Source organism: Acomys russatus, chromosome 19 (assembly GCF_903995435.1).
Source record: "Acomys russatus chromosome 19, mAcoRus1.1, whole genome shotgun sequence".
NCBI classification, from domain to species: Eukaryota; Metazoa; Chordata; class Mammalia; order Rodentia; family Muridae; genus Acomys; species Acomys russatus.
This window is the reverse complement of record NC_067155.1, coordinates 27,547,367-27,557,345: the sequence shown is the minus strand read 5'-3', so window position 1 is coordinate 27,557,345 and position 9,979 is coordinate 27,547,367. Positions and strand designations below refer to the sequence as shown.

At 52.8% G+C, this 9,979-nt stretch overlaps 1 protein-coding gene across 1 annotated transcript; it reads right to left on the bottom strand.

The window, feature by feature from the left end:
• Positions 1-2,168: 2,168 nt before the first annotated feature.
• Cdx2 (caudal type homeobox 2) lies at positions 2,169-7,459 on the bottom strand. Its single transcript, XM_051162179.1, has 3 exons — positions 6,922-7,459; positions 3,695-3,840; positions 2,169-2,429 (listed from the first exon to the last, which is right to left on the bottom strand). Exons 1-3 carry the CDS (start codon positions 7,457-7,459, stop codon positions 2,169-2,171), a joined length of 945 nt encoding a protein of 314 aa, XP_051018136.1.
• Between the last annotated feature and the right edge of the window lie 2,520 nt (positions 7,460-9,979).

Here is a 9,979-nt window from a genome sequence, read left to right as displayed (position 1 = left end):
GCGGGACAATGCCGACTTTTGAACCTCTAACCACTAAGCAAACAACCCTTGTGCTCTTGCTCCACTGTCCAAACAGAGTTTATTGACAGGCGTTTCACAGCAACGCATAGCAACCGCGCCGCCGGCGAGGAGCTGGCTTGTGGGCGCGGCCAGTACGCCAGGCTGCGATGCTTGCTGGGGCGAGAGGCACCTGGGGGCAACGGGAATCACCTGGCCCTGAACCTGGGGAGGCCCCGCCCCGCAGACACCCACACAGCTTCCCCCTAGGTGGCCAACTCCCTCCTCTTCTCGCTGGAGCCCCTTTCCTATAGCAAATTCGCCTCCTGGATGGGGAAGTGCTGCGGGAGGGGGGGCGCGGAGGGGAGTAGGGAGGGGGAGTGGGTGAAGTGGGCATGAGCCTGCCCTGCTGCCCTGCGTGTTCCTTCCCTCCGTGAGTCCCTGTCTTCCGCTAGGGTAGTAGGGCACGGTTAAGTCCTAAATGGAAGAGTAAAAATTTCCTTTCTGACCTTTCCCGGAGACCCAGACACCCATAGGAAGCGGGCAGCAGACCTGCCAGATAATCAACCATCCCTTGGATCTTACGCTCATCTTGAATTCTTATGTATGGGGAATGAGGGTGGGAAGATAAGGCCTTTCCCGGCAGTTCGAAAGAAATGTAGGCAGAGAGGCTTCATGGAAATGCCTAGGGATTCGGAAGACTACATATAGTCCTGAAAGTGTTGTCTGGAAAGAACAGAAAACTATTAACCAATGCTGTGTCTAATTTGCTGTGCTAAGGGGGCATACCTGAGCGCGTGCGCGCGCGAAGGCGGGGGGGGGGTGGGGGGGTGTGAAGTCGGTAATGGAGGGAGGGAGTTGCCTTCTGTTTGCATTGAGAAGGGAACTGAAGCTCTCTCGCCCCACCCCCCATGAACGGCTGCAGCAGCTGGAAGGCAGCTAGCCCTAGTGAAGAGCATTTTGCCCAAAGGCACCCCCTGGAAAACCACACATTCCACAGCCCAACGCTGGACTGAGGCGTGGGGGGCGGGGAAGGGCTCCAAACCTGCTCCTTCGGGCTTCTGAAGCTTTGGGGTAAAAGGAAGCTGCCCAGACAACCCCCCCTCTACCCAATTCTTTTTAACACCCTCAACCCCACACTTCTAGCTTGTAATCAGAGAAGATATTTTATTTCCTAGAAAAAAAATAATAAATTCCAGTCAAAATCCAAAGAAGATAAATTTCAGGATCTGACATCTGTAAAGTTCGTTTATCTTTGTCGCTTTTTTTAGAAAATAAAAGTAAGCTGTGTTCGGATACTCCCCACTTCCCTTCACCGTATCACCTCTCTGCCCATGGACCCAGAATGCTTTTTTAAAGGCTGGCTTGGCTTATTAACACAGATCAATGCCTCAGACAGCAGCAACAACTCCATTCTTCAGCCAAAGACTAAGGGACAGGAAGTCCGGGTTGGCTCTGGCATTTACAACACAGACATACATTCAGCCTACAGCAGCTCTGGTGACAGGCTTTCTAAACAAGCCCTTGTCGCTCGGCCTGGGCTTGGCTAACCCCCCCCCCCCCCCAGCCACACAGCTCCTGAACCCACCAACCGGTCCCAGATCTGTGGAGGGAGAAGAAAGCCTGGACCACCTGGGTGTTCTGCAGACTTGGATCAGTCCAGCTTTCTATCTTAGCTGCCTCTGGCTCCTGTAGTTTGAACTGTCCCTGCCCCTGAGGCAGGATGGCCAGCTGGTTGCCAGAAAGCAGTCAGCAGGAAATGGCCATCTTGGCTCAAGTATTGCTCATCTTCCAGCCCTACTCTCTTTCCTCAGTTCCAACCAGAAAGACAGTCTACGGTCGGAGGCAAAGAGTTGGGGCGGAAGAGATTGAAAGCTTGGTGCCTTGTAGCCAGTCCTGGCAGGGAGCATGAACGAAGTAGCCCCGGCGGTCACTTCCTTCGTTTGTGCTGTCCGGGAAGAGTCAGAATGGAAAAAGTAAAATAAATCTGGGCCATGTCTTCCCCCTGAGGCCCACAAACCCACTTTGTCTCTACTTTGGTCCCCATTCCTCATTTGTAGGTATTGTTCGTGGGTGGAAGAAGGGTCTCTTCTGAAGATTCTAGCAACTTCCATGCTCCCCCAGGCTCAGCCTGGAATTGCTCTGCCGCCGCTACAGACTGTGGGAGGGGGTCACTGGGTGACAGTGGAGTTTAAAACCCCTCCAGCTGGCCCCAGAACCCCAGGGACAGAACCAGGCACCGAGCCTTGCAGGGAAGACACGGGGCTCAGGGGTTCCGGTATGCTCCTCAGTGCACCTGGCTGAGGCTGGGCCGACTGAGGTGGGGGCGGTGCCGCCGCCGGCGGCTGCGGCGGCTGCTGCTGCTGCTGCTGCAATTTCTTCTTGTTGATTTTCCTTTCCTTGGCTCTGCGGTTCTGAAACCAAATTTTAACCTAGGAGTGACAAAATAGAAGGGAGACGAAGGTATGAAAAGAGAAACGGCACCAATCAGACTGCCCTCGCCCTTGAAAAAGCTCCCAGCTCTTCCAGAAGTTTCCAGCTGCTACCCTCTCTCCACTGAGCTTCAACTCAAGGCTGAAGCATTCCTTCCCAGGCCCAGGCCAGGCTCTAGAGAATTGGTCTCCTCTTTACTGGCACGCCCCTCCCCCTCCTGCTGTCCGAAAGAGCCTTTATTGGACACAGAAACTCAGAACCAAGGAACAGAACCACGCTGAAAATCCCTCCCTACACAGACGGGTGTGATTTCGTCGTGGGACACCCTTTGGCCTTCACAGATCTTCAGTGTTTTTCTCTTTGGCGCTGGCAATGAGATTTTGTGCAGAACTTCCTGCCTATGAATTTGTCCTGTCTTGTTTTCTTTTCTTTTTCCCTAGACTACAGAAAAATGTTCCTGTGCCAAGTAGTGCCTCTTTTGTTTCTTAAAAAAAAAAAAAAAAAGACCAGTTAAAGACTTGTTTTTATTTTTAATTATGTGTATGTGTCAGTGTGTGCGCCTAGAGTGGGGACAGCCACAGAAGTGGAGGTGCTGGACACCCCTGCAGCTGGAATTACAAGCCACTGAGACACCTGGACACAGAACTCTGTTTTTCTTTCTTTCTTTCTTTCTTTCTTTCTTTCTTTCTTTCTTTCTTTCAATCAGTAAGTGCTCTTAAGCTCTGAGCCATCTCCGCAGCCTCTGCCTCTTTAGTTTGCATAAGTAATCTGGACTTTTATTTTGTCTTCTGCTGGGTGTAAAAACACTATATCCTAATACAGCATTTTTCAACCTTCCTAACACCATGGTCCTTAAAAAAAAAAAAAAAAAAAAAAAAAAAAAAAAAAAAAAAAAAAAACAGTTCTTCATGTTGCTGTGATTCCCTGGCCATAAATTATTTTCATTGCTACTTCATAACTCTAATTTTGTTACTGTTATGAATTGTAATGTACGTATCCGATATGGGATCCAGGTGGTTGAGACTGTCCCAATAGCTCTTCATCGGCTCAAATGGAGTTCTGCACTGCGGTATTGCCCTGGCTTCCCCCCCCCCCCACCCCACCCCTGGCAACTCTCATATTCCTCCAAATAAAAAAAGCAATTCAGAAACATCGGGAAAGGCGACTGGAAACTCAAGGCTTCTCAGAAGGCAATGGCTATCCTAGAGGAAACGGGTGTGCTCTTGCCCAGCAGGCAACACAGACCCAGGGAAGCGATGCCCACCTGCCTCTCCGAGAGGCCCAGGGTGGTAGCCAGCTCGGATTTCCTCCTGATGGTGATATACCGACTATAGTGAAACTCCTTCTCCAGCTCCAGCCGTTGATGGTCTGTGTACACCACTCGGTATTTGTCTTTCGTCCTGGTTTTCACTGTGGAGGAAAGAGAAGTTTGGGCTGAGGATCAGAACTCATTATTCGTAAGCAATGACAAAGGTCCCTAACCCAGGAGTTGGTTCTCCTCATCCACTGATGGGGGCAGGTGGGGGGGGGTGGCTTTGGTTGTCTACCACTCAGGCTGACAAGATCCACCCACAGGATCCTGGGATAAAAGGCTGTAAGCCTGGGGGGCAGAACTAAACTAAAACGGAAACCTCTCACACAGCCTCCTCCTTTCCATAAACTAAAGTATATTTAAGACCAGAAGGAAGGGGGGGGGGAGTGGCCGGTCTCTGTGAATATTACTATCCACATTTTCCGGCTTACTAGAAATGGCAGCCCATCTTAAAAACGTGGTGTCAGGGTCAGTTATCTTGTTTCAGTGCGGTGGATGGGTGCAGCAACTGGTAGCTCCTTAAGTCACCAGAATCATCCACTTGGACACAGTAACTCCTGCCCTAGAACTCTGAGTGTTGTCAGGAGGAAATACCCTTCTGCTGAGAACATTTCATACCTGCCCCACCAGGCTTGGCCCTGGTCACTTTTTCTTTTTTAATTCCCCATTTATTCCCCCTCGGGAGTTGTCCTGACCAGTGGTGACCTACGATCATTGGATTGAGTCAACATATTAAATCTTGGATTGATTGTTTTACTGAAGGACCTTGACAAATAGCGCGGGACTGCTGGACCAAGCTGGAGTCAGGCTATTTACTCCTGTCTGTCGGGGTTGCTGCTCCACAGAGCGCTGGCCAGGAGCTGTTCCACGTCCCAAGTGAGAGAGGTCTCACAGCAGAACAGGTTTCAGCGCCCAGTGCCTAGTCGAACAAGGAGATCTAAGGGGTGGGAGTTGCCCAGAGGTGTTTAAGGTCCCGCAGCCTGACTTTGTTCAGGTTAAAAACCTTCGCAAACCACAACCAAAGCGCCCTGGGAAGATACAGGAGGGATCAGAGAGAGCCCTCCTAGCCGCTGAAAGGGGAACACAGCCACAAACAATGAAAAGACAAGGCGAGCTTATCAAAGAAGAGCCTTTTCAATGCCTTAATAACAACCGCATTCTGTTTGAATTACCACTACTGAGCAAATGGCGGCTTCAGCTTTCATCCCCTTACCCACCCACCCCCCGCGCATTAACATAAACACAGCCCCGCAGGCGCATTTGAATGGGCGCTCTGGCCCCGACCCCGCGCCTGCTTTGGAAGTAAAGGAATCCAAGCATATGCCACTCGCGAGTGCTCCAATCCACAGAGAAAGACAGCACCGAAGAGCAAGGAGCTTGGAGTCCTAAAGGAAACCACCAAACGTGGGAAGTGAGGTCCAGGACAGTTCCCCAGGCCTGAGGAGCGCAAAGTTAAGGACTGCGTGCGCTCTGCGGTCCGCTCCCCCAAAGGCCTTGGAGGCGCCCCGCACCCCCTGGGAACCAAAGATGGGGGTCTTGAAGAGGGGTGGGATGAGAAGGAGTTGTCAGAATTCATTATTGACTGAGAAAGTCACCACCCTCTTTCCGGGGCCCTAAAAGAGACAATGGGCCCGGCTGAGAAGGTGTACATCAAAGCCGGCCGGGCGGCGTACACGCCTCTGCCCCTTGACAGATGACGCTCTGCAGAGGAGTCCGGTTCTGGCGCTGCTGGGCCACAGCCTCCCCACATTAACATCACAAGGGCGCCCGGCGCCGACAGCGGCCTTGCCACCTCGGCGCAAGGACTTCACAGCGGCCTCTCATCTGCTGACCCCGCGGCCTGGGCTCCTGAATTCTCCTCCCCCTCCCAGGACCCTCGTCTTGGACCACCCACTCCCTGCACGCAAAAGGTTTTTCGTAGGTTTAAGACCCCTGCCGGCCACCCCCTTCCCCGCCCACTGTCCTTCAGGCTGGCTAGTGGAAGGAAGATTAGTGGGGAGCTCAGGTTTAGGAGTAAGACGTCTTGGAAATGGCCAAGCCAAAGCCCAATAGAGGCTAATCTGGAGGCTTCTCTCCTGCAGCATTGCCCACCAGGATGCTCACCGGGTGTGAGCAGTGACGCACAAGTGTCCAGAGACAGGGCCCCAAGTGCCGCTCTGATTTATACGGCTGTAATTGGCTATAAACCTCCTCAAAGTGGCCATAACCTGTATGTGGTCCGGCTGTACCGTCAAGAAGCAAACCCAGAGAAGCTCAGAGCCTGAGAAGGCTTCACGGGACAAAACGGGGGACCTCTAATACCACTCCTCGGTCACACGTTTCTCACTTCCTTGCCACCCCTATAAACAACCGGACATCAAAAAATTCAAATACGGCGCTAGTGAGTCCCACAGACCGGCAAATCTAGGGTCTTTAGTGAGCTATCTCCCGAGTCTGGAACACACGACACGGTGGGTGGGACACGTGAGATTCTTAAAGGGAACGTTCAAGAAAAATGGCCCACGGTGAAGAAACTGAGTTCGCTCAGGGTTTTCTCTCCCCCGGTTCTTGCTCTCTGTGATGACGAGGGGACTTCCCCCTGGGAGATTTTGCTTCGCGGAAGTAAGGCTCAAGGATCCTAGAGCTCCCCTTCCTTTTAGGCTTCTGGGGGCTCCCACCTGCTGTCCTGCGGCACACAGCAGCGTCACGTCTCTACTCGTAGCAGCGCTGACCCCTTTAATTGGCCCTATTGGACAAATTGGTCCTGGCGCAGCCTCCACACTCTCTGACCACTACCCCTTTCGAGGATAACTCAGAGGGAGGAAGGCGAATGGTGCAGGCACAGCAAAGGGAATCCAAGGCCCCTCTCTTCACATGGAGCAGTAGTGTAAGGAATGCCGACGGCGGCGGCGGCGGCGGCGGCTGCGGCGAACTCGCGGACGTGATCTGCTCAAGGCCGACAATGCTTACGACAGACTTTGCCGGGAGCTTCCGAGGGTGTCCCGAGGTTGCCCTAAACAAACCTAGAGGTGCGAGGCACAAAATATGCACCCCTGGGACCGGCAGTCGGTGAATCCCCCTGGGATCCATCCCCAGGTTTCTCCCCTAGCCTTTTCTCTTCTCCTGGCTAGGAGCCGGCAGACAGCCCGCGACAGCCTCGGTGCGCTCAGGACCTGGGGCACATCCCCAGCACTGCTTACCTTGGCTTCCTAGGGACGGTTGGGCGGGCTTCCGCATCCACTCGCACAGGTTTCGCCGCTGGCCGCTGGGGGAGAGCTGCTCGGCGGCGGCGGTGGCTGTGGGCCCCGGAGGGCCCGGGTTGAGCGTCTGCAGCAAGCCGGAAGCGCAGGACGGCGCAGCGGCCGGGTGGTGAGGGTGATGGTGTGGGTGATGGTGCGCGTGGTATTCGGCGGGGCTGCTGTAGCCCATAGCGGCGGCCGGGGAGCTCCCGTTGAGGCCATGAGCTACCGCGTTGGCGGCGGCAGCGCCCCCCGGCGCGTAGCCATTCCAGTCCTCTCGGAGAGGGGCGCCGTACGCGGTGGGCCAGGATGGTCCTGGGGACTGAGCGCTGTCCAAGTTCGCCGCAGCAGCGGCCGCGGCCGCCACGTGGTAACCGCCGTAGTCCGGGTACTGCGGGGGGCTGACAAAGTTCTGCGGCGCCAGGTTGAGGCCGCCCGAGTGGCGCACGGAGCTAGGGTACATGCTCACGTCCTTGTCCAGGAGGTAGCTCACGTACATGGTGGCGAGGGACCCAGAGCAGACCTCACCATGCTGCCTGGGGACAAACGTCGGAAGCTGCCAGGGGCGCGGGGCGCAGAGGCTAGGGATGATGGGGCTCTAGGAGCTGCGGATGGCTAGCTGCACCTCAGCCCACGGCGCTCCACTGGTTCCTTGCAGAGCTTCTGCCTGCCGGGCAGTCCCTCCCTCTTTACTGCCTCCTCCCTCTCTTCCCTCTTTCCTCCCACCTCCCTGCCACTAGGCTGCAGAGGCGGGGAAGACCTGCCACAGGTTAGATCTAGGAGTCTCAGGCCAGCGGCCTTACGTGATTAACGAGTGTTTACAAGACTCTATTAGTAATGACACAGACACCAATGGCTGGAGACGTCGAGGCTCAGCGCACTCCGCGCACAGCCCCCCAGAAACACGATTTGCATTTTAAAAGATAAAGGGGAGGGGGGGAGCTCGCCAGAGGGCAGTGACCAGATCACAGCTAAATATTCAACCCTTTATTGTTAAAGAGCTTCCTTCTTCCAACCTGGTGCACTTTAACCTCCAATCACAGGTTCAAAGAATGAAATCAAGGCAAAAGCCTTGGGGAGAGAAAGCAATCCTGGTGGGAATGTGGGTTTGAAGACACGCGGGAGCAGCCTCGTTCACGCAGTCGCAGGCAGGAGGTGGTCAAGAAAAGAGAAGGGGTGGGGGGGGGGGAGAAGCTTTTACTTTGAGGACATTTCTAGCCAACCGAGGAGGTGACTTGCAGGGAGCTAAGACAGGGGCATTCCTTCCGCTCTAGGATGAGGATGTGAGAACTACATTTATTTCCTTGCCAAAGGAAACCACTCGGAGACCAGCGCCGATGATAAAAGATGATCGTACCTTCAGATTGTGCTTCCGAATTGGTCTTACACTTAAGAGTTGAGTTCAACTAAAGCAATTCATTTTTTGAAAATAAATATAACATTAAAGGGGCCTGGAGGTATGTCTCAGAAGTTAAGAGCATGGGCAGCTCTTCCAGAGGTCCTGAGTTCAATTCCCAGCAACAACACGGCAGTTCACAACTGTCTGTAACTCCAGTTCGAGGGAATCTGACACCTTCCCACCAATGCATATAAAATAAATTATTAAAATTTTTGTTAAAATATTATATTAAAGAACTGAAAACCTCTCCAAAGCCACCATGGCTTACCTTGGAAGGCAGTAATTGGTGCAGTCCAAAGGGATGACTAGGATCCAGATAATTTTTTCTCCCTTGAGCAAGGTTTATTTACTTTGAAATTTCATTCAATTACACTTGGTTTTTATTAAGTGTATTTAAAAAATTTTAATCAAGGAAAGTATTTCTGTCTGCACCTACCCAGTTATTTTTGTCTTAGGTCATGCCCATGACTTAAAAACACATTTTCCTGGGGCCTGGAGAGATGGCTCAGACCTTTAAGAGTACTGCTGGCTGTTCTTGCACAGGACCCATGTTCAATTTGCAGTACCCACTTAGTGGCTCAAAACTGTCCATAACTGCAGCCCAAGGGGACCTGACACCCTCTTTTTACCTCCTCAGGCACTAGGCACACGAGTGGTGCACAGACATATGTGTGGACAAAAGTCATGCCCATACAATGAATACTTTAAAACATTAAATTAGTTTAAACCAGCACTTTCTCCTTTATAAAGCTTTATAAAGTGAAAGTTGTTGTTGTTGTTGTTGTTGTTGTTGTTGTTTTAACAGAAATGTGTTTTTCATCCCAGGGAATGAAGAGGCAATCGATCCACTGGGCAAAATGCTGAGCCGAGACCTGAAGTCTCCTATGGGAGAGCCTTTGGGTGTGGGAGAAAGCCAACCTAGGCCTTTTTCTCTCTGCACTAGGCAGCTTGGTGATGTTGGGGCTGCCACTTCGGACAGGACATGAGGTTACAAACTGCCAGTGTCCAAGCTGGGTAGTCCCATTTTGCAGCTGTGGATGGTGCTGATAGCACTCCTCCCTGGAGCCTTGCACTTGTGGGGCTTCTCTGGGTTTGTGTCCTTGGGGGTGGGGGAGGAGTGGTTTCCTTTACTTCCTTGGTCCCCATCTCGTGTGTTTCCTACAACTTGGGAACCTGCACATTTCCCCTACCCTCTGTGTTTTGTAAGGAACATTAAAGCTGAGGATGGGTCCACAGTCTTGTCCCTCAAGGGGCCAGGGACCCTCGCTGTTCCTCTTTAAAGCCTTCCTGGGTAGCTAGCAGGAACAGCAAGAGTGCCACCGCACTTTCCATGAAATAAACCCATTACAGAAGGAAAGAGCTGAAATGGGTGTTCCCAGTCCCCAACGGGTAGCCAGAATGTGGGGGGCTGAGTAGTAGGCACTGCAGACTTTTGATCTTGGGAGCATCTCCCTCCTCTCCCAGAGACTCTTTGCTCCGTTCACATCCCTTCCCAGGCACAGGCTCTGGAAGCCCCGACGCAAGCCCAGGCTCAGCCTGTGTCTTCAGAATTCAGGCATTCTGGCTTTTCTTTGAAACAATCACTTTATTAGGGACAGCTATTCGCTCAGCCCTGTAGTG